General features: G+C 41.0%; 2 protein-coding genes across 6 annotated transcripts in view; one reads left to right on the plus strand and one right to left on the minus strand.

Moving 5' to 3' along the window:
* On the plus strand, positions 1 to 21,027 carry eef2kmt (eukaryotic elongation factor 2 lysine methyltransferase). 5 transcript variants are annotated; one of them, XM_072559396.1, is made up of 8 exons: positions 1 to 142; positions 1,436 to 1,498; positions 5,683 to 5,763; positions 6,746 to 6,847; positions 11,876 to 12,021; positions 13,965 to 14,278; positions 18,927 to 19,079; positions 20,848 to 21,027. In XM_072559396.1, exons 1-8 carry the CDS (start codon positions 29 to 31, stop codon positions 20,976 to 20,978), a joined length of 1,104 nt encoding a protein of 367 aa, XP_072415497.1. In that variant the 5' UTR covers positions 1 to 28; the 3' UTR covers positions 20,979 to 21,027. The 5 variants fall into 5 exon arrangements, with proteins under 5 accessions (XP_072415497.1, XP_072415498.1, XP_072415499.1 ...); XM_072559397.1 differs by having other exon boundaries at positions 13,968 to 14,278; XM_072559398.1 differs by having other exon boundaries at positions 11,888 to 12,021.
* alg1 (ALG1 chitobiosyldiphosphodolichol beta-mannosyltransferase) overlaps positions 20,768 to 25,968 on the minus strand; it is a 39,182-nt gene continuing 33,981 nt past the window's right edge. Inside the window, exon 13 of the mRNA XM_072559393.1 lies at positions 20,768 to 25,068. Within this exon, the coding sequence (XP_072415494.1) occupies positions 24,934 to 25,068 (135 nt within the window). The 3' untranslated portion in view covers positions 20,768 to 24,933. The remainder of the gene's footprint in view (positions 25,069 to 25,968) is intronic.

Genomic DNA, 25,968 nt, shown 5'->3' on the forward strand with positions numbered 1-25,968 from the left:
TGGACGTTTGTGGGATTGATGCGAATCAATGAGCAGATCCGCGCGCGTGGGGCTCGCGCTCGGGGAAGCGGGCCGAGAGCTCGTGCTGGTGTTCCAGCGCGCGTTCTTCGCCATGAGGAGACTGGACAGTCTGCCCATGGGGGTGAGAGAGAGGGGGAGGGGGTGATGGAGGGGGGTGGAGCTGATGGAGGGGGGTGGAGCTGATGGAGGGGGGTGGAGCTGATGATGAAGGAGGAGGGGGTGGGGCAGATGGAGGGGAGGGGGAGGGGGAGGGGCTGATGGAGGGGGTGGGGCTGAGGCTGATGGAGGGGGTGGGGCAGATGGAGGGGAGGGGGAGGGGCTGATGGAGGGGGAGGGGCTGTTGATGAAGGAGGAGGGGGTGGGGCAGATGGAGGGGAGGGGGAGGGGGAGGGGCTGGGGAGGGGCTGAGGCTGAGGCTGATGGAGGGGGCGGGGCAGATGGTGTGGTATGAGAGCTGAGTATGGAGAGTGGGGTGAATGTACACGGAAAGAAGGGGTTCTGGTGTGTATAGCTGTTGGGGGAAGTACCTCCCGTGTGGGAGTCTGGAGTGCTGATGGAGGGGAGGGGTTGGAGCTAATGGAGATGGTGGGGGTGGGGGTGGGGGAGGTGGAGATGGTGGGGGAGGGGGAGGTGCAGATGGTGGGGCAGGGGATGACGATGGTGGGGCGGGGGAGGAGGAGATGATGGGGGAGGGGGTGGAGATGATGGGCGATGGGGTGGAGATGGGGGGGGGGAGGGGGAGGGGGAGGGAGGAGGAGGTGGTGGAGGTCGAGATGATGGAGGAGGAGGAGGAGGAGGAGGAGGTGGTGGAGATGGAGGAGGAGGAGGTGGTGGAGATGGAGGAGGAGGAGGTGGTGGAGATGATGGAGGGGAGGGGGTGGAGATGATGGAGGGGGAGGAGGAGGAGATGATGGAGGGGAGAGGGTAGGGCTGATGGAAGGGGAGGGGTTGGAGCTGTTGGGGAGGGGATGCAGCTGATAGTGGGGAGGGGAGGTGCTGATGGAGGGGAGGGGAAAGGGTGGGGCTGATGGAGGGGGAGGGGTTGGAGTTGATGGTGGGGAGGGGGTAGAGCTGATGGGAGAAGGTTCTGGTGTTGAGGGATCAAGGGTTGGGGTGGGTCTTAGTAGTGTGGGTTTTAGTAAAGGTGTCCTGCTGGTGATGACGGTAGTTTACAGGATTGTTTCTGTGAATCAGGTTTCATGGGCAGCTCTGATCAGATTTCATGGGGGTGGTGAAATCTCAGGTCAAAATTTGAGGGGAGTTGGATTTTGTGGTCAGATTTTGGGATTGTTCTGAGGTTTTGCAAGATTGGATTTGCAGATCCGAGTTGCTCTGTCCACCCCTACCGAATGGGTGAGCTTGCTTTCAGGTTGTAAAAGTTTGATTTCCTAATTTTACTTGCAATTTTTCTCAGGAGTTGGAAGAAATGTTGAAGACTAGCGGAGATTCCATGTTATTGGAACAAATTTTGCAGCAGGTACACAATAAACCTCTATTCCATGAAAACCTGTAGGTGTGCTGTATTTGAAGTTCTCAATAGCATTTGACAAGGTGCTAGGATGAGAGTTCAGGACGAAGTGAATAACATGTTAATCTGAATAGAGGATTGGTTAGTTAACAGCATTCAGAGATAAGGGATGAATTGATCATTTTCAGATTGTCATGCTGTAACAAGTAGAATTCCAAGAGTTGGGGTCTCAGTTATTTACATTCTGCATGAATGACTTGGATGTAGGAACTGAATGCATGATTGCCAAATTTGCTGATGAGATAGATAGTTTGGAGTATGAAGATTCTACAAAAGTGTATACAGATATGAAGTCAGCTTGTAAAGAGTCCTCTAGTTTTGGTCTCGTGAACAAGCGGAAATAGTTTATCTATGATTTGTTTGTTCTCCCTATGTATTTTTGTGAAATCAAATCTCCCCATATCTGTAATATGACGTTATATGGGTAATCTCTCCTTGTAATTTAAAACTAGGAATTCTGGACTTGCTCCATCAAACCTTCTTGTGCACCTCCTTCAAGCCATAATGTGGGTTCTGTAGGTACCCAGGATTGCTCACTGTACCTCAGGTATGATGCAACCAGGGTTTTATGTTGCCGAAGGATGTCTTTTATTCTCGGCCTTTAGGTATAAAGAGCAACTTTCCTTTAGCCTTCTTAAGACACTTCAAGAAAAAAGAACAAGAGCAGTTCAAAGATGTACAGGTTGGGTGGATTGGCCATGCTAAGTTGCCCAAAGTGTCCAAGGATGTTTAGGTTAGGTGGGTTAGCCATGGGGAATGCGACGTTCCAGGGATCAGGTAGGTATGCTCTTCAGAGTGTCGGTGTGGACTTGCTGGGCCGAATGGCCTGTTTCCACACTATGTAGATTCTAGACAGTGAGGCTTGTTGTGCCGCATTATCATTCAATATGATCAGCGCCGATTTGGGATTCAACATCATTTTCACATCTGCTCTCCATATCCCTTGATTCTTTGAGACGTGACCTTCCAGTTGTTGAATGGTCAGAACAACCACACTCCTTAGGTAGAGGATACCTGCCGTTTGGGTGATTAAAGTTCTCATCTCAATCTTAAATGATCAGCTCTTCATCCAGAAGCTGAGACTTCTGGTTCTAGATTTCCATCCAAGGAATTCCGCCTCTGTGTGTAATCCAGTCCCATGTTTTGCAATTCTGATCACCATAATTAAGGAAGGAAATAGTTACATTGGAGGCAGAACAGCGAAGCTTCTCTAGTTCCGGGATGTGAGGGTTTCCCATGATGAATAGCTGACCAAATTTGGTCCATATTCTTCCTATACACCATAGAATATGGACCAATTTGTTCAGCTTCTCATCATAGGAGACCCTTACAGAACTAGAGAACCTTTGCTGTTCTACGTCCAATGTAAGCATATTCTTCCTTTAATTATGGAGATCAGAATTGCAAACATGTGTGTGTTCTCACCAAAGTCCTTCACATTGGCATCAAGATCTGCTTTATTCCTTGTACTCAATTCCCTTGCAGTGAAATCCAATATGGCATTCGCTTACCTAATTGCTGTGGCTGTATGATAACTTTGTATTGCTTGTATGACAAATCCATCTGAACATTGACACTCACAAGTTAGTACACATGCTGTTAATGAGCATCGATGCTGGAAGAAGTGAATATGATTACAATTAAGTGGGCTGCATTGTCCTTCAGAGTGTCAAGCTTCTTGAGTATTGTGGGAACTGCACCCATTCAGGCAAGCGGGGAGTATAGAATCACCTCCTGACTTATGCCTTGTTGGCAAGCTTAGGGGAGTCAGCAGGTGAGTTATGTGCTCCAAGATTCCTAGCCTCTGACTTGCACATTGTAGGCACAGTGCTTATATAACTAGTCCAGTTCAGTTTCTGGTCAATGGTAACCCCCAGGATGTTGATAGTGAGGGATTCAGTGATGGTGATCCATTAAGTGTTGAGGTGATTGTTGGATTCTGTCTTGTTGGACAAGGTACTTTTGTAACATGATTGTTGCTTGCCAGTTGTCAGCCCAAGCTTGTTCATTGACCAGGTCTTGCTGCATGTGGACATTGACAGTTTCAGTGTCTGAGGAGCAGCAAAGGTGCTGAACGTTGTGCAGTCATCAACAAACATCCCTACTTTAAGATGGAGGGAAGATATTGATGAAGCAGCTTAAGGTGGTTAGGCCTGGGACACTATTCTGAGGAATTCTTGCAGAGATGACTGACCTTCAACAATCACAACCATCTTCCTTTGTACCAGTTATGACTCTGACCAGCGGAGAATTTTTCTCCAGCTGCCATTGACTGTAGTTTTGCTGGGGCTCCTTGATGCTACACTTGGTCAAATCTGTTCTTGATATTAAAAGCTGTTACTCTTACCTCCCCTCTGCAATTCAGCTCCTTTGTCCATGTTTGGACCAAGGCTGTAATGAGGTCAGTAGCTGAGAGGCCCTGGTGAAACCCAAACTGACCCGAGCAGGTTATTGCCAAGCAAGTGCTGCTTGATTGCACTATTGGTAATATTTTCCATTAATTTACTGATGGGGCAAAAATTCACCGGCTTGGATTTGCCCTGTTTTTGTGTACAGACATACCCAGGCAATTTTCCACGTTGTCAGGTTTGTGCCAGTGTTTAGCTCCACTGGAACAGATTGGCTGGGGGCACACCATGTTCTCAGCATAAGTCCTCAGCACTACTGGAATGTTGTCAGAGCACATAAACTTGGAGTATCCAGTACTTCCAACTTTTTCTTGATATCAACGTGTAATGAATTGAAATAGGCTGAAGTATGGCATTGGTATTACCAGGGACCTCTGAAGGAGGCTGAAATGGATCATCCACTTGTGATCTAAGATTTTCAGAGTGCTCTGTGTTCTGTTTTGCCCTGATATGCTGGGCTCCCCAATCATTGAGGACGGAGGTGTTTGTAGAGTTGATTAATTGTCCATCACCATTCATGAATGGATGTGGCAGGACTGCAGAGCTTGGATCTGATCCGTAGGTTGTGGGATCACTTAGCTGTCGCTTGCTGCTTATGCTGTTTCACGTGCAAGTAGTTCTGTTTGATCGCTCCACCTAGTTAACACCTCATTTTTAGTTAAGTCTAATGCTGCTCCCTAGTATGCCCTCTTGCACTCTCCATTGTACCAGGGTTGATCCACTGGCTTGATGGTAATAGTTGAATGGGGGAATAAGCCAGGACATGAGGTTGCAGATTTTGTTGGGGTTCAGTTTGATTACTGCTGATAGCCCACAGTGCCTCATGGATGCTCAGCCTTGAGTTGCTAGATCTGTTTGAAGTCTATCGCATTTAGCACAATGGTAATGCCACATGAGATAATCCTTGATATAAAGCTGAGACTTGGTCTTCATGAGGACTGTTTGGGAGTCACTCATGCTGAAAATATGCTTAACAGCTAAAGTAAATGAAGCACATTTAAGGAGATTTACTCAACTTTTAAAGCAATAATGTAGCTAGATACCTCTTTTTAGGTAATTATAAACATGGACTTTCTTTTAGTGCAGACAACATAGACGATAAAATTAATGTAACCATTTCGGGACTTGGAGTATATCAATGTCTGCAATATTCTGACAAAAATTAATCAACAATTAATTATAAATTTGCAAGACAATAGCTGTGTGCATCTTGAAGATTTTATTAAGAGTTGTGACCCTGTGGAATTCACCCTTTAGGTTTAGTAGTAAAGTGTAAAATTGCCTTAATATTTGAGATTGGATTTATTTTGTTGAATGAAGTGATAGTCAAATTGGGATCTTGTAGTAAGAACTAATCACTGACATGGATTAGCTGATTTTCCCATCTCAGTGTTGTAACTTCAACATCTTGCAGTTCAGTGAAGGCTGAAGTCCACGATTAATGTACATGTCTCGTTGAAGAGTCCTGTTGGTCGTTATAGTTACTCCTAAGCATCTGTTCATATTTCTAAAATTGAAAATGTTTCTTTTAAGAAATGTAAATATCATGTATTGTTTGATTGAATCCCAATGGTCAAATAATAACCTAAACAAAAAGGCAATTCATTTACTCCAGTTAATTTTCTTCTCACGTACATGTCTTGACTACATTGAAGGCAGTTTCTTTCATTTTTACAATTGGATTGTAAGGACAAAAACTTACCCACATACCTATTATTCTCTTAGACAGTTCTTCATCCTGTTTGCAATGAATACCCACCTTCAGTGAAGTACAGAAGACTTTTTCTAGCTGAGTTAATTAAAAAGGTACAGTTTTCCTTATTACACAATTTTTGAAATGTTTGAAGAATTCCTTTTGTAGGGAAATAAGAATTGAATTTAACAAGGGATGACATGTGATTGTTTTACTTTCCAGTTACAAATCTACAAGAAGTCTTTCTTTTATTTGTTCATGGGATGTAGGTGTCATTAGTTAGGTCAGCATTTGGTCACCTCCGATTGCCCTTGTCAATCTCCTCCTTGACCCACTGCATTTTGAGAAATGCAGTGCCTCTTTAGGTCTGTTAGGGAATTCCAGGAATTTTGACTCCGTGACAGTGAAGGAACATCTTTTTAAAGTAGAATCATATATAATTTGGAGTTTTGGTGTTCCCATGGATATGATGCCTGCCTTTTAGATAGTAGAGGTTGGGGTTTTAAACTCTGGGGAGTCAGGAGGTGTGTTATTCGTTGCAGAACTCCCATCTTGTGAACTGCTGTCATAGCTACAGTCTTTATAAGGCTGGTCCAGTTCTGTTTCTGGTCAGTGATAACTGTCAGGATGTTGGTAGTTGGAGATTTGATAATGTCATTGCCATTCAATTTCAATAGAGATATTGTTGGGGATTGTACAATTGTTCTGTACGAGCTTTTCGCCCAGGTTTAAATGCTATCCAGGTCTGCCACATGTAGATACTACAGAATGTGAGGAATGGAACAGAAAGTTATACAAACATGAGTAAACATCCTCAGTTCTGATCTTGTGCTGGAGAGAAGGTCTTTGAGGAATAGCTGAAAATAGAATATCACAGACAACCACAAGATATCCTGTACTTTGATGATATTTCCATAATTAAGCTTGTGATTTCATATCCCCATATATTATCCATTCATATGATTCTGTGAAAATATTTATGATGTGCATGCTGGTCAGGTCACTCCCTCTCCTGATTTTATTTGGTACACAAGTTGAATACTGTCTGCTTTTTCTGTGAAATTGTGTTTATTGAAATGTTTCTTTTCAATGCAGCATGAAATGACAAGTACTGAGCCATTAGATGATTTATATGATGCACTAGGCGAAGTATTAAGATCAGAAGAATTACAGATGTGTCACAAGAATTATTTCCTGGTAAGTACATCTGTAATGTTTTTAAACAAAAGCATTTGGCCGCAAACCTAATGCAAGTTGAGTGGTAAATATTCAGATCCCTAACAAGTGTATAACAGTGCACAAATGTTGCAGCACATATAATTTATATTCAGGAGTTAAATTCAGGGCTCATTGTTACATTTCATGACTTAGTAAATGGGGCTACTGCTATTGAATTCAATAACTAATGAGGCTTGACTTCCCAAAGCTAGCAAACAGCAGCTTTCACATTTTAAGATAGTTGTAATCTGAGACCATAGGAATAGAAGTAAGCCATCTCTTTGCCTGCTTCACAGTACAGTTACATTATGGTTGATCCACGCTCCTTTCCTTCATATCTGTTACATTTTGTCTCTTGAAAAATATACTATTATAATCTTGAAATATCTTGCGCACCCAGCATCAGCAACCTTATTCAGGGAGAGAGCTGCAAATTTAATTAATCATGAGAGCATCAAGAATGAAAGGGCATAGGCTTAAAGTAATTGCTAAAAGGAGCAAAAGTGGTATGAGAAAAAGATGTTTTACATGATGAGTGGTTAAGGTGTAAGAGTGTGGTGAAGGCAAGTTCAATCAAGGCATTCAAAAGGAAATTAAATGGTTATAGGAAAAGGAATAATTTGTGCCGTTATGGGGTGAAGTATGGAGAATGGCATTCAGAGAGCTGGCACAGATACAGTGGGCCGATTGGTCTCTTTCTGCACTGTACTGATTCTGTGATTTTGTGAACATGTGCTTCTGGATTCTGCCACCAAAAGCATCGCCTTAACTTTAAAACTATGCTCCTGTTTTGCTTTACTCCTTCGTGTAAGAGGAAGAAGTGTCACTTTAGCTGCTGCATTTTTGTGTTTAACTACGTTGACCATATCACACCTCAATCTCCTAAATCAGAGGAAATATAAGCCTTTCTTTTGTGATCTGTTCTCTTAATTTCACCCTGTTAAGTCTCATCATTATTCTAGTTAAACTACTGAACCCATCCAAGGTCATAATATCCATCTTGCAGAACATTCGACTGGCCCTGATGAAAATTCTATACAAGTGAAGCATGTAAGCCCAGACCCACAGTAATCTGATCAATTCTTAAATATAGCAAAGGATGGGCAACAAATACACACCTTGCCAATGGTACCCATATCTGATGAAAACTTTCAAGTGCACCCAGATCCCTCTGTATTGCAACATGCTGCAGTATTTGTTCTGCTGGTGCAGGTATTATGGACTAACTGTCCTTATGTTACGTTATTCTACGAAAAAAGTTGCTGTTTCACAGAGATACTTAGTTGGGTAACACTTCCTTACTGTAGTTAGGACCCACAGACAGTATTGGAATTTGTAATGACGCTAAGAAAGAAACCTCCGCAGAATTGAATAGCTGTTGTCATAGGCAGATAGATGGCAGGAACAGTGCACTTTAGGTAAAGGTGATGTTATATATTTCGAAATAAGCAGGACAGAAGATGGTTTTAAAATGGAGCAGAGTGGTTTTAACAAGTAGGCAAAAACTGCATTCCTAATAAAAGGCCAACATTGCTAATGGGATGAAAACATGTAGAGGCATCGTGTTGATCTTCAGCAAAACCGTAGGATGTGGTTAGAGTATTGTGTACAAAATGATAGAATATAAAATAAATTGAGAATGGGCATTGTAAATCTACTTTGAAGTTAGCACAGAGAATTGGTTGTACTTACAAAGAGAGAAATTAGAACAGGGGGAAATAGCAGATGAATGCGTGGCTAAAGGATTGGTTCTGGGGACAGGGGTTCAGATTTTTAGATCACTGGAATCTTTTCTGGGTCAGAAATGACCTGTTTAAGAGGGATGGGTTGGTTCTGAACTGGAGGGGAACCAGTATGTTGGCAGCCAGGTTTGCCAGTGCTACAGGGGAGGGTTTAAATTAAATTGGCAGTGGGGTGGGATCCTGAACAGCAGGGAGGCAAGTGTGAGACTGGAAAGAGATGCAGTAATCAGAAATAGGACAGTGAACTGATAGGTCAGGCTGGAACACAACAAGGAGCAAACAATGCCTATTGGATTAAATTGCATCGATTTCAATTCAGAGGGCTGACAGGTAAGGCCGGCCAACTCGGGCATGGATAGGTAAATGGGACTGGGATATTATAGCCATTACAGAAACATGGCTAAGGGAGGGACAGGACTGGCAGCTTAATGTACCAGGATACAGGTACTGTAAGCAGGACTGAGATGGTGGAAAGAGGGAAGGGGAGTTGAATTTTTGATTAAGGTTAGTATCACAGCAGTAATCAGAGATGAAATAACTGAAGGATCATCCAGTGAGGCTTTGTGGTTGGGGCTAAGAAATAAGAAGAGGATGGTGGTGTTGTTGGGGTTGTACCAAAGGCCCCCAAATAGTCATCGGAAATTAGAGGAACAAATGTGCAGGGAGATTGGGGGAGACTTGCAGGAACAATAGGGTTGTCATTGTAGGGGATTTTAATTTTCCTCACATAGACAGGACTGCCGTAGCGTTAAGGGCTTAGATGGGGTGGAATTTGTTAAGTGCAGTCAGGAAGTTTCCTCAAGCAGTATATAGACAGTGCAAAACTTGACCTACACTTGGGAAATAGGGCAGGACAGGTGACTGAGGTGACCGTGGGAGAGCACTTTGGGACCAGTGACCATAGTTCTATTAATTTTTAAATAGTTATGGAGAGGGACAAAGCTGGAGTACATTTGGAGTACTGTGTGCAGTTCTGGTCGCCTCACTTTAGAAAAGATGTGGAAGCTTTGGAGAGGGTGCAGAGAAGATTTACCAGGATGTTGCCTGGAATGGAGAGTAGGTCGTACGAGGATAGGTTGAGAGTTCTCGGCCTTTTCTCGTTGGAACGGCGAAGGATGAGGGGTGACTTGATCGAGGTTTATAAGATGATCAGAGGAATAGATAGAGTAGACAGTCAGAAACTTTTTCCCCGGGTACAACAGAGTGTTACAAGGGGACATAAATTTAAGGTGAAGGGTGGAAGGTATAGGGGAGATGTCAGGGGTGGGTTCTTTACCCAGAGAGTGGTGGGGGCATGGAATGCGCTGCCCGAGGGAGTGGTAGAGTCAGATTCATTGGCGACCTTTAAGCGGCATTTGGATAGGTACATGGATGGGTGCTTAATCTAGGATAGAAGTTCGGCACAACATCGTGGGCCGAAGGGCCTGTTCTGTGCTGTATTGTTCTATGTTCTATGTTCTATGGTCCACAGGTTCAAGTGCTAAAATGGGGCAAGGTGATGGAATTAGACAGGAGCGTGCAGGGGTTGATTGGAGTAGTTTGTTTGCAGGCAAAGGGACCTCCGGCAAGTGGGAGGCCTTTAAAGTGAGATAGCGAGAGTTCAAGTCAAGGTTGACAGGAATAGCAAACCCTGGATGATGAGAGATATTGAGGCTTTGACCAGAAAAAAGGAGGTATGGCTTAGGTACAGGCAGCTGGGATCCCTAGAGGTATACAGGGGATACAGGAGTTTACTGAAGGAGGAAATGAAGAGGGCAAAAAGAGGATACGAGATAGCCTTGGCTGAGAAAATTAGGGTGAAGCCAAAGAGGTTCTTTACATATATTAAAGGAAAAAGAATAACTAGAGAGAGAATAGGGCAATTCAAGGACCGAAGTGGGCATGTATATGTAGTACGGCAGGTGATGGGTGAGATCCTCAATGAGTACTGCTCCTCTGTGTTTAGATTAGATTCCCTACAGTGTGGAAACAGGCTCTTCAGCCCAACCAATTCACACCGACCCTCTGAAGAGCAACCCACTCAGACCCATTCCCCTCTGACTAATGCACCTAATGCTATGGGCAATTTGGCATGGCAAATTCACCTGACCTGCACATCTTTAGACTGTAGGAGGAAACTGGAGCACCCGGAGGAAACCCATGCAGACACGGGGAGAACGTGCAAACTCCACACAGACAGTGGCCCAAAGCTGGAATCGAACATGGGACCCTGGTGTTGTGAGGCAGCAGTGCTAACCACTGAGACACCATGCTGCCCTTAAAACTGTGGAGAAAGCCTTGAAGACTTGGGAAAGATAGTGGTCATATCTTGGGGACAGTCCATATCACCGTAGAGGTGGTGTTGGATGTACTAGAATGTATGAAGGTGGATAAATCTCCTGATCCTGACCAGATATATCCAGGAACACAGCAAGAGGCTAGAGAAGAAATTGCAGGGGCTCTGGCTGATATTTTTGCATCATCATTAGCCACGGGTGAGGTCCCAAAAGACTGGAGGGTAGCGAGTGTTGTGCTCTTATTCAGGAAGGGCTGCAAAAAAACACCTGGGAACTACAGACCAGTAAGCCTAACATCTGTGGTAACTAGGTTACTTGAGAAGATTCTGAAAGATTAGATATACATGCATTTGGAAAGACAAGGTTTGATTAGGAATAGTCAGCATCTCTTTGTGTACGGGAATTATGCCTCACAGATTTGTTACAGTTCTTTGATGAAGTGACTAGTAAGGTTAACGAGGGCAGGGTGGTGGATGTAGTCAATACAGATTTCAGTAAGGCCTTTGATAAGGTTCCACATGGTAGGCTGCTCTGGAAGGTTAGATCACATGGATTCCAGGAGGAGCTGGCCATTTGGATACACAATTGGCTCGATGGTAGGAAGCAGAGGGTAATAATGGAAAGATACTTGTCAGACTGGAGTGCTTCAGGGGTTGGTGCTGGGCCCATTGCTGTTTGTTATCTGTATCAATGATTTGGACAAGAATATACAAGGCATGATTAGTAAATTTGCTGGTGACACTAAAATAGGCGGTATCGAGGACAGTGAGGAAGATTATCAGAAATTGCAGCAGGACCTTGGTCAGCTGGGGAAGTGGGCCAATAAATGGCAGATGTTTACGTATCGTGAGATGTGCCTGTATATGTTTATAATTGAGCACTTTTAATGCTCACTTGTTAAAGAAAAATACTTTCTATTATCCATACAGTTTTAAATGTATAAAATGAGTGATGGGAAAATACAGGTATGTGTTTCTGACTTTGTAAAGATTGTTTTTCAGTTGTCGGGAGAGAATATTAGACTTGGTGAAAATGTGGCAATCATTTCTGAAGGGACTACAGGTCTGGTCACATGGGAAGCTGCACTGTTCTTTGCAGAATGGGCAATGGAAAACTCCGAATTGTTTAATTGCAGGTCAGAACTGTTAAGATTCTTCTTATTAAATAAATACAAAGTTGGAATTCTTGGCATTGACTTTTCACCCATAAATGAGCAATTATTATTTCTGATTGTCTTGGAGTTTGTTTTTAACCCTTTTATAAAGTTCTCTCATCTTTTGGTTCTCCTTTTTACCAAGACAACAGATAACTGTACCAATGACAGTCCTGCACTTCAGCAAATTCCTTGAACATGTATGAGAACAACACATCTGGCTCTTAATTTTCTTTATGTAATACAGCTGCTGTGAACTTTGAAGAGTTGCTGTAAATCCCTCACATAGTATCACTTTGTTTCATCAAGACATTGTTTATAACTTTCCTATCTTACTTACTACAAATATGTTTTAATTGTTGCTAAGTCCTTTGAAAATGGAAACCTCAATGGGATACTGCAGCATTTGTGATTACATGCTAAAATGAAAATACTTACTATAATCTGTTCTGCTATGAAGGTGTAGGGATACTGTACCATTTAAGAGAGTTGAAAAGCTTGCAAGGACTTAGAAGCACAGAGAGTCCAGGACAAGGTATCAATGTAACATTTGGTTGAAACAGATGGAGTAGATGGGTTGCCATGAGACAAAAAGCAAATTCAAATTTGGCCAATCAGTTGAAATTATGCCCCAAGATCCCAAACTCCAGTCAAGTTTGGTTTTAGTATTTTGATAATATTAAAACCAATGTTTTGGGGTATAAATATAGACATCTTGAACAGGTGGCCAGACCGGCAAAGAGAACTTCCAAAAGACCAACAGATGTAGGCTGCTAGTACCTCTTGAGAGTTTCCTGTCTGGAGCAAGAGTTTGCATAGAAAAAACATCAAAACCAACCTGGAGAGAGAATCTACAGAGGAACCTTGGCAAAGCTGACTGGTTTTGAAACGTGATTATTTTTCTGTAAATTGTAATCGGGATTTTGTTTGGACTAATATTGTAGGGGGGAGGTAAAAGATAGGTTTAAGAGGAAGGAGTTATAAATAGTTGTTAGTTAATATTCTCTATTAGACTTAAAAAAAAAGTTGTCATGTTTTACTTTAAATAATAACTTTTGGGATAGTTCTTTGCCTCTCAAATTTTAACAGATTACAGTACGGAGTGAATCTTGCGTGTGTTGCTGGTTTAAATTAGCAAAGGAGTTTACCCGTGTTGTAACAGTTTGGGGGCTCCTCCAAACTTTTCAAAACCTTTTAAAATTGCCATCAATGCTGGTGACATAGGTGTTGGAGCTGTACTGCACCAGGAAGATGAGGATGGGGTTGAACTGCCAGTTGGTTACTTTTCAAAGAAACTCAACATCCACCAGAGGAAATACTCCACGATTGAAAAAGAACAATTAAGTTTAGTACTGGCTTTAGAACATTTCATTGCGTATGTCACGAACAATGTGTCGGAGCCAGTTGTATACACTCGATCCTCTTACATTCTTAGAATGCTTTAAAGACACGAAAATGAGACTCTTTTATTGGAGTCTTTCATTACAGTCTTTTAATTTACATATTGTACATGTCACGGGTCGTAAGAATGTATTCACAGATGCACTATCATGGATTTAACTGATAAAGTATAGATAAGATACATCTATTCAATGTTTTATATATATGTAGGTGGGAGGAAGTTAATATGAACTTAGATTAAAGTCCTATGTATGTCATGATATTGTAGTTCAGGATTAGTGAAAAAAAATGAAACCATCTTTTCGTTATGATGGTTCATTTTTTCTTAAGGGGGGAGGAGGTGTTATGAAGGTGTAGGGGTACAGTATCTTTAATAGAGTTGAAAAGCTAGCAAGGACTTAGAGAAGTTAGACTTAAAAAAAGTTGTCAGTTATAACCGAAGTAAATATTGTGTTCGGCTCATTATCAGCCATTCTATTAATGACCCATTTTTGAAGGTAGTAAATTGTTTGCTTTCTCTGCAGCAGGACCATTTTGGAGTTGGGTAGTGGAGCTGGCCTCACTGGAATTGCTATCTGCAAGACATGTACCCCCAAACAGTACATATTCAGTGACTGTCATTCAAATGTACTTCATCAGCTCAGGAAAAATATTCTTACTAATGGTCTCCTACTGGATTCTGAATCTTGGAGCTCAAAAGACTGTGAAGTACAGTTGGAGAATAACAATGGATCTGAAGGAAACCAGAGACCAAAAATCACTGTTGTTGGACTGGATTGGTCAGATGCTACTCAAGAACAAGTTACAGAACTTCAACCAGATGTCATTATTGCCACAGGTACCAGTTCATTTTATAGGTTAGCAGTTTTCCTGATAGTACATAGGAAGACTGGCAGAATATTGGATAACTGTAAGTACAGTAAGCATTTTATTAACGGGCACCTATGGGACCAGAAGTATGTCAGTTGATCAAATATTCTGGTCGATCAAGAGGACCATGTAATCAATATAAAAACACACAGTAAGTAATAGAAATATGATGTAGGGAATATACACATCACTGTTATACTTTATTTACAGCACAAATCACATAAATAATATTTACCAGCAGAGACCTTTCTCGCTTGCATCCTCAACTGACTACTTACACATCATGATAGATCACGATAATACAGTAAACTTGCGGTATTTCAAGTATATAATTTTTGCCAGTTTATCGAGAGTGCCAGTTCATAAGGTATCAGTTAATAATAACTTCCTGTAGAATAATCAATAATTATAGACGATCAGTGAACTTCATAAAACTAGAATTATTGATGGTTGCTGACTTTGGACTCAATGTGTCTGTCTATTTCCAAATTCATAAACATCAGCATTCCTGTACTGGAAAAGGACTGTATTATTGAGAATTGTTTTGTATAGGGAGTAAGTATTCTGCAACAGCCTCTTCATTGGCCAGGAACCTGAGGGGTGCTCTGAGCTTCTCTGCATGAACTTCCTTTAAGATAGGCAAAAGTAGCATAAATTCTCATAGTCTAGAAGAAGCCCACTTTGACCATTGTGCCAGTGTGACTTCTGAAAGATCTTTTCCAATTAATTTCTCATTCTCCTACTTTTTCCCAAAGCCTTAAAAAGATATATCCAGTTATCTTTGAAAGATATTCTGCATCTGGTTCTGTTTCCTTTTAGGTAGTGCAACAAAGATGTAGAATTATGTAGAAAGAGTTTCTTCATCTCTCTCTTTCTCGCTCTTTTCCCTTTCCTATGGTTACCATCCCACCCACTGGCAGAAACATTTTCCTGAATCTAGCAAAACTCTCTCATCCTTTTGAAAGGCCTTTAATAACTGATCAGAAGTGCTCAGTACTGAGCACAATATTCTGGCTGAGGCCTAACCAGTAACTTATAAAGATTTCACACATCTATGTATAGCTTGACCTCTAGTTGTAATACAAAGGGTTCTATGTACATTTTTAATAACTTCATAAAATATTCCTGCTGTCACACCAGATACTGCAAAAGTTATGGACCTTGATGACATCCCAGCAGTAGCACTCGAGACTGTATTTTAAAACTAACTGCATGCTTAACCAAGCCGCCATCTACTCAGCAATGTGGAAAATTGCCTGGATATGTCTTGTTCACAGAAATCTAGCCAAATCCAACCTGATCATTAACTGTCCCATCAGACTATTTTTGATCATTGAAGTTATGGGAGGGATTGTTGAAATGATGTCCAGTGGCATTTGCAAAGCAATAATTTGCTTACTGACACTCAGTTTGGGTGCTGCTAGGCCACTCAGCGCCTATCCTCTTACCAATCTTGTCCAAACATGGACAAAAGAGCTGAATTCGGGAGGGGAGATGCAAGCAAATTCCCTTGATATAATTTTACTGAGTGTGGCTTCAAGGAATCCTAGCAAAATTTGAAGTCATTGGGAATTAGGGGAACAACTCTTCACTGTATGGATTCATCCCCAGCACACAGGAAAGTGTTGTGTTTGTTCATGTCCAAGACTAGTGTTCCGAGTCCAAACATCTTTAGTATATTTCCGAAAGACAGGCATGCTGTTGAGGCTTTTCATCTTTCACTTGTCAGAACCTTCCTGCAGGAATACCAAATTCTAAAAAGAATTATTATTTTTATTGTGTACGTGGAAGGTGCTAGTCAGCTGGCTGTTGTCCTTTGAGGCAATGTCATAGAGAATGCACTAGGAAACAGTTAACCCCCAAATTCTTGTTTAAATTCAAGCCAGGCCAGTTGACTCCCAAACTGCTTTATCAGCCACCTAAATGTTTGATGATTTGAACAGCTTTCAATCATCATATCCCCAGCACTTCAGATACTGAACTAGTTCACATCCAAATACAGCAAGACTTAGACAATACTCAGGCTTTTCGGATTTAATTAGGAACCATGCCAACTATAGAAGTCTTAGAGGGGAGGTGAAAAAGAGTTAAGAGGAGTAAAAAGAACTGAAAGAGACTGGCAGCCAACATAAAATGGATCCCAAAGTCACCTGTGATCATTTAATTCATTAGAGAAGGAACAGTGTCAGTTAGGAAATCAGAATGGGATTTACATCATGAGGCTTCTTTTTCATTTTCATCTAACCTTCCAGTTCCTTTTTTATCTAGGCTCTGGTTCCATTCCCTTTCCCCATGTGGGAATATACTGCAACTATATCCAAACCACCTCCTCTTGAAGGGTTTCCCATTGTTAAATTCTTAAATTTCTGTCAGTTAATTTTTGACTCAATTTAGTTGTGCCAGATCTCCCCTCAATGCATTGAAATTTACCCTCTTTCATTGAAATGTCTTTATTCTAGATTGCTTTTTGTCCTTCTCCAGAATTGATCCAAATCTGTCATTTTCCATGTATTCTTTTTGTGTGATATTCTTTGCTTAACTCACTTCATTTGTCAAGCCTACATCTAGTCATATCACCTTTATCATTTGGTAGGAAACAAAGTGACAAAACACAGTATGGAGGTTAGTTCACTTCTCAGCTGAATCCTCCCCATTCAGTATTGGGGTAGTGGAGGTCTTCCAAAATCATGATGTAGTTCTTGCATCACTCTGCTAACTCTTTTCCACTATTTAACCAATTATAAACACTATATTAAACACTTTATTGTTTCCTTACTTCAGCCAAATAGATGGTTATTCTCTGAATTCTCATTCCTTAGATATCAGATGTTTATATATTTGCTGTCAAATCCATTTATCTCAGAGATACTAACTAAAAACTATTTATGGAATCCTGTCATAACCATATATCACTGCTTCCTCAGTGATCTATAAACTAATAATTTGTAGAAACTTGTTTGCAATGAGCTTTTAATTTTCATATTAAAATAATCAGTGGCATAGCTATATTTTAAACACACCAAATTAATAGATTATTAAACAGCAATTACTGAAAATTACTGAAATAAAAATGGTAAAACTGTTAACTAAAATAAATATACAAAGATTTAAAGATAAGTTGGGTATCAAGATAATGAGATCATTCTCTAATATTGTTGCTGGCCTGGCTTTCATGATTCTCTGTCTGAAAGGAAGGGATTGTCAGGTTGAGCAATTGTGATGGATTGTATAATCAAAGCCGGAGGTTGCTCCCACATGTGGACGAAGCATAACAGATCTTGAGAATGAGTGAGTGAGTGCAAAAGGTTCCTTCTTTTTGTTTTATAGGACAGCAGGTTTTGGTTTTTGGTAGCTGAGTTCAATAGAGGATTTCATTATTGGGTTTGTCATCAGTGCCTCCCTGCTCTCTCTCTCTCTCTCTCTCTCTCTCTCATGTTATTCAGATGGTTTAGCTGCGATCTCTGCCCAAAATGGCCATTCCAACTGAATTTTGTTTTAATACCATTCAAAACTTAAAAATAGCTTCTATGACAGACCATTGAATGATGTTTTTATATTAGATTAGATTACTTAGTGTGGTAACAGGCCCTTTGGCCCCACAAGTCCACACTGACCCTTCAAAGAGCAAACCACCCAGGCCCTTTCCCCTAACACTACGGGCAATTTAGCATGGCCAATTCATCTAACCTGCACATCTTTGGACTGTGGGAGGAAACCAGAGAATTGCTCAAGGTGGAATTGAACCTGGGTCTCTGGCGCTGTGAGGCAGCAGTGCTAACCACTGTGCAACCCCTTTAGGCTAGAACATAGTTACATCCACTTTCTTTTTGCCAAGATAATTTAACTTTTAACTGTTTCAGGCATTAATTTGAATGGCTCCCATTCTTTCAGGTTTTGATGAGATTAGAACTTGAGGGGTGAATGGACAATTTTGGAATCTTTAATTATCTTAAGTCTTTGGGATTAATTCCACATAATATACAGTCTTATTGCCTGTTTTGGCTGCAGTTAAATCTTGTACCATTTGTAGGATTTCTTGTACCCACTTTAAAGGCAGATTTAACTTTCTTTACAAAATATATAAAAACTACAACTTTGTGACAGTCTAAATAAGAGCTACAGACAGTAAACAGAAAGAAACTACATTTAGTTTAAGCAAGATACTTATGATCTGTGGTTCCAATCCTATTTGAGCTTGAGCTGGGCGTGAAAATTCACATCCTGTCATCAAATTCTTAACTTCTACTCTGATTTACCTATTTCTATTCCAAAACTCGGAGCTCTCACTCTCATTGTATATATTGGTTAGTACCATCTGGGGACCACTCATTATCTAGTTTCTGGTCCCAGTTTTGCTCCTCAGATCCTGTCCTTTCCTCTGAGGTAGATAGCCATAGGAGAGGAATAAGGGGGAGGAATATCTGCTTACTTGCGCTATGGTGTCTTTAATTGCATCACAGGACAATGTTCTGCTGGACTGCCTCAAGGTAGAGAGACATTTTCTGTAGATGTGGCATTCTTTATTAATTTTGTGTGTTAAATGAAGAGGATTGTTTCTCAGTAATGAATGGAAGTAACTGAATTCTTGTATCTCTTTCTTTATTACTTATAAACAGATGTAGTTTATGATCCTGCGGTGTTCCTTTGCCTAGTTTCTATACTGGAGAAATTTCGGATATCTGCTGAAAATCAGGGAAGTAGTACAGTTGTGTATGTGGCATCGACAATACGTAACCCAGAGACATATTATCAGTTTAAAATGGAACTTGGTAAGTAACTGCAACCATTAGAGAACATGGCTGCAATTCTCTCTTTCAGTGGAATACATTCTCACCCAAAATTCAACTCAGCTTCATGGATTGAGGAGACTTCATTAAATTAGCAATGCAGGTTCCTGATCAGATTTCCCTCCAAAAAAAGAGAACAGCTCAGAGTTGGAAGGTTTTGACTTGGTTTGCTTGTAACTATTAAACTAAACAACAGGAATTAGACCTATCCCAACACCGCACTAATGTCAAAACTCCCAAGTGGATACTTGAAGCCCCCCACAAGCAAAACCCTGACCTGATTCTAACCCCCAATCCAAACAAACCATGACACCTGATCTAACCTGTCCCTTCATCCCCATCCATGATCCACCTTCCTTACTTCCTCACTTATCCATTTTTCTTCCATCTGTATCCACCTGGCATCTTACCCCCTCAAACACCACCTTGCAGTAGATGGGCAAAGTGGCTTTTGGATTTTTAATCCCTTGGAATTGGGCAACAATTACTATAAAAGGAGGGGGGGGGTTAAGGTTTGTGGGCACAGTTTCATGCTGATCCATTGCACTGCTGCCTGTGAGATTTGTTTTGGTTATGAAAACTGCTGTCTTGGAGAATCTGGCAGGAGGAACAGGGATTGTGGCCTTTGCTGCAGTTACATTGCTAAAGTTCATTTTATTGCAGATTAGACTTCAAGAATCTTTACTTCTTTTGAATTATCACAACTATCTTGCATCAAGTTTCCCTTTTGCAAGTGAGGATTCCTTTGGAGCTTTCAGTATTTCCTCTAGATTTTGCGGAGGCAGAGGTCAAGGAAAATATGATGAGAATGTGCTTTTGACATGCATGTAATTACATCCTTAGATGTATACAGACAGTTATGTACACTGGAACCCAAAGCTGTCTCCACTGCGGAGAGTTTCAAGCTGAGCCTGTGTCACTTGTAAGCCCCTTTGATACAGATTGAATGGAACCTTGGTGCTCTGTACCTCTGTCCTCCTCGACCAAATGCCAGTTTTCTATACTCCAATTCAGTCAGTCCCATTTGCACACTTCATTCCTGTAGTCCTGCAGGCTTATTGTTCTCAAGTGCCTATCCAATTTACTTTAGAAATTACGGTGTCTGCTTCCAAGTAATTTTGACTTGTTGCCTATAAAGTGCTTCCAAACATCCTTCTCCTGCCAGGCGTATAGCACAGAAACAGACCCTTTGGTCCAACTCATCTGCGCAGACCAGTCATCCCGATAGTACCTCTGGCCAGGACTTGGCCCATATCCATTTAAACTCTTCCTATGCACGTAAATGTAATTGTGCCTGCCTTCACCGCTTACTTTTCCAATTTTTACTCTCACCAGATAACGAGCTTCACCGAGACCCCAGATGGTCTGCTGTACATTTCAGTTAAATTATTGACAAAATGTTTTTCAGCTGCAAAATGCAGGAAAAAATCCACATGTTTCGAGATACTTCACTTCAACAACATCTGGGTCAATATTTTCGATGTTGGGGGAAAAAAATGGAGAACAAAGAAACAGAGACTAAGGATTTTCAGGGTATCGCACACCAGTGTTACATCCAAAAACTGTGAACTGCAGTATTCAGATAACTGGTATTAAAATGTCAGTCCTGTCGAGTGGCAGGATATATCAGATCCACAATGGAAAATAGAGTTTGACACTATTAGAAGATGTTATAAAGAAAATAAAGCTTTATTTTTGCCTTAGGAAAAGGGTACATTCACAGTGGTTTTTTTTTCTCTTTTCAATACAGATAAAGTTGGAATTGGACACCAGGTGATTCCAGGTCCCACCAGAGCAGTGTTTCCTTACGATAAATGCACAAAAATAGAGCTTCTGAAAATACATCACGGAACTGAAATGTTTGCTCATCATCTGACATGAAAATAATTGACAGCTATAAGAATTAAATAAGTTATGTTCACAACCTAAACACATGAATGTCTGTACTTTTCAAGATTGACCACAACAATATGAAAAATAGTAAATCGTAGGTATTTTGTTCTTGGGACATTGCTAAGACCTTTTGTAACTATTCAGTATTAGGCAGCCACAATCAGGAATCACTAATGATTGAGCTTGTTTTGCAGCTGCTGCAAACAATTTCTGGTTTTCTGCAGCAGGGATAAGATTGCTGTGTATTCTCAACCTTTAACAATAGTACATTAGGAAATGAATTTTAAATTTGTCACTTATTTATTGATATGATGTAGAGCAGGTAGAAGTCCAGTTTTTACCAAAATAGTCACTGATATTCCATCAGTTATTAATAAAATTCTAACTTTGTAAGTCTTGCAGAACTTGAGTATTGATATAATCAAACTGGGAACAAACATTAAGCTTAAATGTTTTGGAAAATATAAAAGAGCTTGGTGGGAATGGAATCTGGTTTCTGAGCCAACTGATAGAACATAGAAAAATACAGCGCAGTACAGGCCCTTCAGCCCTCGATGTTGCGCCGACCGAAGCCTACCTAACCTACACTAGCCCAATAACCTCCATATGCTTGTCCAATGCCCGCTTAAATGACCCTAAAGAGGGAGAGTCCACCACTGCTACTGGCAGGGCATTCCATGAACTCACAACCCGCTGAGTAAAAAATCTACCCCTAACATCTGTCCTATACCTACCACCCCTTAATTTAAAGCTGTGTCCCCTAGTAACAGCTGACTCCATACGCGGAAAAAGGTTCTCATTGTCAACCCTATCTAAACCCCTAATCATCTTGTACACCTCTATCAAATCTCCACTAAACCTTCTTTTCTCCAATGAGAAAAGTCCCAAGTGCCTCAGCCTTTCCTCATATGATCTTCCTACCATACCAGGCAACATCCTGGTAAACCTCTTCTGCACCCGTTCCAATGCCTCCACATCCTTCCTGTAGTATGGCGACTAAAACTGCACACAGTACTCCAGATGAGGCCGCAGCAGAGTCTTATACAACTGCAACATGACCTCAGGACTCCGGAACTCAATTCCTTTACTAATAAAGCCCAGTACACCATATGCCTTCTTCACAGCACTATTTACCTGGGTGGCAACTTTCAAAGATCTGTGTACATGGACACCAAGATCCCTCTGCTCATCCACACTACCAAGTAGTCTACCATTAGCCCAGTAATCCATCTTCTTGTTACTCCTACCAAAGTGAATGACTTCACACTTAGCTACATTGAACTCCGTTTGCCACCTTACTGCCCAGCTCTGCAACTTATCTATATCGCGCTGTAACCTGCCACATCCTTCTTCGCTGTCCACAACTCCACCGACTTTAGTGTCATCCGCAAACTTGCTCACCCAGCCTTCAAGCCCCTCCTCCCGGTCATCTATAAAAATGACAAACAGCAATGGTCCCAAAACAGATCCTTGTGGAACACCGCTAGTAACTGCGCTCCAAGATGAACCTATACCATCAACTACTACCCTCTGTCTCCTTCCAGCCAGCCAATTCCTAATCCAAATCTCTAATGCACCCTCAATGCCATACCTCCGTAGTTTTTGCATTAGCCTGCCATGGGGTACCTTATCGAATGATCATGTTTGAAAGAAAATTAAATGTCACATTATTTGAAAGGTCTCTTTTCTCTCAATTTTAATTTTACTAATTTAAAATTGGAATTTGTGTGACAGAGTGAATACTTGCAAAAAAAAAAAATCTACTATAGGCTTGGAGAGTGACATGATCCTGAAGGAGTGCAGAACCTGACATCAATGAGAAGGGATTCTACAGGAAGGAGTAACAATGATTAGAAACCTGTGGAAGATTTCAATGATTAGGACAGCAATGCATTTCTGTAACCCACATCTTGAGTCCCATTGACCTATTGATGTGTAATTGACATAATGGAGAATAATCAATCATGAATCATTTGTAGGGAGCAAAAGTTACACAGAGGTTGTGGTACAGGTTCTCTGGAAACAGAAGCTGGTTTAAAATGGTGACAACTGGGGATGGAAGGAAACTGTCCTTGATGGGGCAAGGACAGAATCCATTTAGTTTGAATGAAGAAACAAACAGATGATCTAATTCTTAGGGGTACTCTAAGTGGCGAAACATTGAGGGGAGTGGGGGGAGAGGAGTGGGGGCAGCCCGATGGCTCAGTGGTTAGCACTGCTACCTCACAGCACCAGGGTCCCAGGTTCAATTCTGGCCTCGAGCGACTGTCTATGTGGAGTTTGCACATTCTCCCCAGTGTCTGCGTGAGTTTCCTCCGGGTGCTCCGGTTTCCTCCCACAGTCCAAAGATATGCAGGTCAGGTGAATTGGCCATGCTAAATTATCCAGTTTTAGGTGCATTAGTCAGAGGGAAATGGGTCTGAGTGGGTTACTTTTCGGAGGGTCAGTGTGGACTTGTCGGGCCGAAGGGCCTGTTTCCACACTGTCGGGAATCTAATCTTAAAAAAAAGGTTAAATTTGCAGAAGTTTGGTGGGAATGCAAGAGCTACACAAATGATATTGAGGGATTGAATTTCCAAAATTGGGATAATGAGTAAACGGCAAGGAGAAGAAGGAATGTTTGATCAGTTCAATATCCAAGTAGAAAGGAAGCAATACTAGAACAGGAGTTAGCTTTGTCCTCTATATGTTTGCAACAATGAGTGAAGGAGGCAGAACGTCTTGTAATAACTTTCCAATCATGCCTGGAAATGAGGGAACTGCCAGAAGATTGGAGAATGGTAAATGTTACACACTTATCCATGAAAGGGTTCAAGGACAGTCTCAGCAACAATCCTGAATAGTTTTAACATCAGCAGTGAGTTAGAAACAATAATTTGAAGCAAAATCTTCAGCATGCACTTGGAGAGGTTTGAGTTAATTAAACAGAGTCACCACAGATTAGTAAAAGACAGAATAGAGTCATAGATTTTTTTTAAAAGGGCTAAGTATTACATAAAAAGTTTGAAGCTCAGAATACAAGGGCTGGTGAACAATAGGATTAAAAACAAAACTGACCTAATACGACAAGTCACAATCAATGGTTCTTTCTGAGTGGTAGACAATCGTGTATCCGGAAGGTCAGTGCTGGAATCATTGCTATACTGTATAGGTAAAGATGGCTTGAACCTTGGTATAGAGTAGAAATACAAAATGTGCTGGTTTTGCCAAACCTGGAGGTATGGCATACATTATGGATGAGACCAATTGCCTGCAATACGGCATAGATAGGCTAGCAAAATGGGCACACAAATGCCCAGTTTAGTTACAAGATTGGGTTGGAAAAGCTGGGGTTGTTTTCAAAGCCTGGGAGATTTGATAGAAGTTACAAAATTATGAAAGATTTGGAATTAATAAACAGGAAAAATTATTCCCATTAGCTGCTTCAATAAGAACGAGGGACATATTTACTGTCTCAGACAAAAGATTTAGGAAAAATGTGAAGAACTATTTTTTTATTTACGGAATGGTAATGACCTGGAACACACTGCACACAAAAGGTGGGGGAGAAAGAGGAAACTGATTTCAATAGGAAATAATCTTGCAGGGATCGAGCAGGGGAGTAGAACTGGCACCAACTTGATGAGACATCTAGGCTGTAAGTAACTATGAACATTTAAATCACCTCATTTGGTGATTTAATTGTCAAAGTTATCAGAACTTTGGATTAAAAACTGACCAATTTTTAAAACTTGCTTAAAAAACACCCATTCTTATAAATCAAAAATTTATAATCCCGAAATTATCTAGTCTTTATTGGTCCACTGAGACAATGTCCAGCACTACTGCTCTGGATTTGTTCTGAACAGAGGTTTCTGATCATGATCCTGCTGGGTATAGACAATAACAGACAGACTTGATGGTCAGCACTGCTGACTCATCCCCAAAACAACAGTCACAAATTTCAGTTACTCGCTGCTAGCAGAGGAAGTACTGTTTCATCCCAATTTTCATCCCACTGAACCATCTTTGATTTCTTCAGGTTTCTTTTGAATATACCTAACTTGTTCTTTTCATTCTGGAAGTCTGTAAAGAGAAACTGAAGAGAACAACATTTATGAGCTAAGTATGAAGTTCAAATAGCTAAAAGATTTACATTATTGGCCAAAACATCAAATTAAAATTTTATTCTTACAAAATAGTGCAGGTCACAGTATCTTATAGATGGAAAGAATGATTTGAGTTCCTTTTGAACAATTACATTTATATAATTTTAAATTCCTTTAGTAGTACAGAATTTGAATATTCCTAAAAATACATATTTTGTTGAAGCTTTGTATGCATCAGCGCAATCACAAGAATTATTAATACAAAGGGAAAATACTAATCATATTGTGAATTCTGATTGTGCAAGTGAACTGATTGGTGGAGGTGTTGATGTGGAGTATGCACCAGTTAATCATGTCTGACAGCTCCCTGGTAAATTAAATTTTAAACAAAGAAAGTTGGCTCTGAGTAGTCAAGACATTGTCCTGAAAAATGAACAAGTGAATGATGTCACCTGTTCTGCACTGAAACAAGCACAGTGTGCATATGTTCTTTCTGTTTGCGAAAAACAGGTTTCTGTATTAATATACGTAGCTTCCAGTAGAGGCAAGTGCACCATACTCTGAGCCTAACTGACAATTGGTCGTCAGCATAATCCTCATACACTCAGGATTATGCAAAAATGTAGTCAAATTTTGAAATCACATCTAAGGTTAGACACTGAGTTTTGCAAATGCCAGCTGGTGAGGTAGAGTCATTATCTTGTTACAAACAGCCAAAGGGATGTGCAGTTTAGTACAATTTTTGAGAAGAAGTGCCTGCCTACCTAACCTGGCATCACAATGGCACTGAAATTCATATACCACACTGCTCATTTGAGAGTGTGGCAGAATGTCTTGCTCATCACTCAAAGTCATGAATGGGCTTAAAGCCATTACTTCTGATCCTGAGA

Source organism: Chiloscyllium punctatum, chromosome 40 (genome assembly GCF_047496795.1).
Source record: "Chiloscyllium punctatum isolate Juve2018m chromosome 40, sChiPun1.3, whole genome shotgun sequence".
Classification (NCBI taxonomy): Eukaryota; Metazoa; Chordata; class Chondrichthyes; order Orectolobiformes; family Hemiscylliidae; genus Chiloscyllium; species Chiloscyllium punctatum.

Bases quoted from the DNA above. Each gene is read 5' to 3' on its own strand.
- eef2kmt (XM_072559396.1), top strand. From the start codon at position 29: ATGAGCAGATCCGCGCGCGTGGGGCTCGCGCTCGGGGAAGCGGGCCGA. The intron at 6,848-11,875 runs GTAAGTACATCT...GACTTTGTAAAG, and splicing joins GTCACAAGAATTATTTCCTG to ATTGTTTTTCAGTTGTCGGG. The intron at 14,279-18,926 runs GTACCAGTTCAT...ACTTATAAACAG, and splicing joins AGATGTCATTATTGCCACAG to ATGTAGTTTATGATCCTGCG.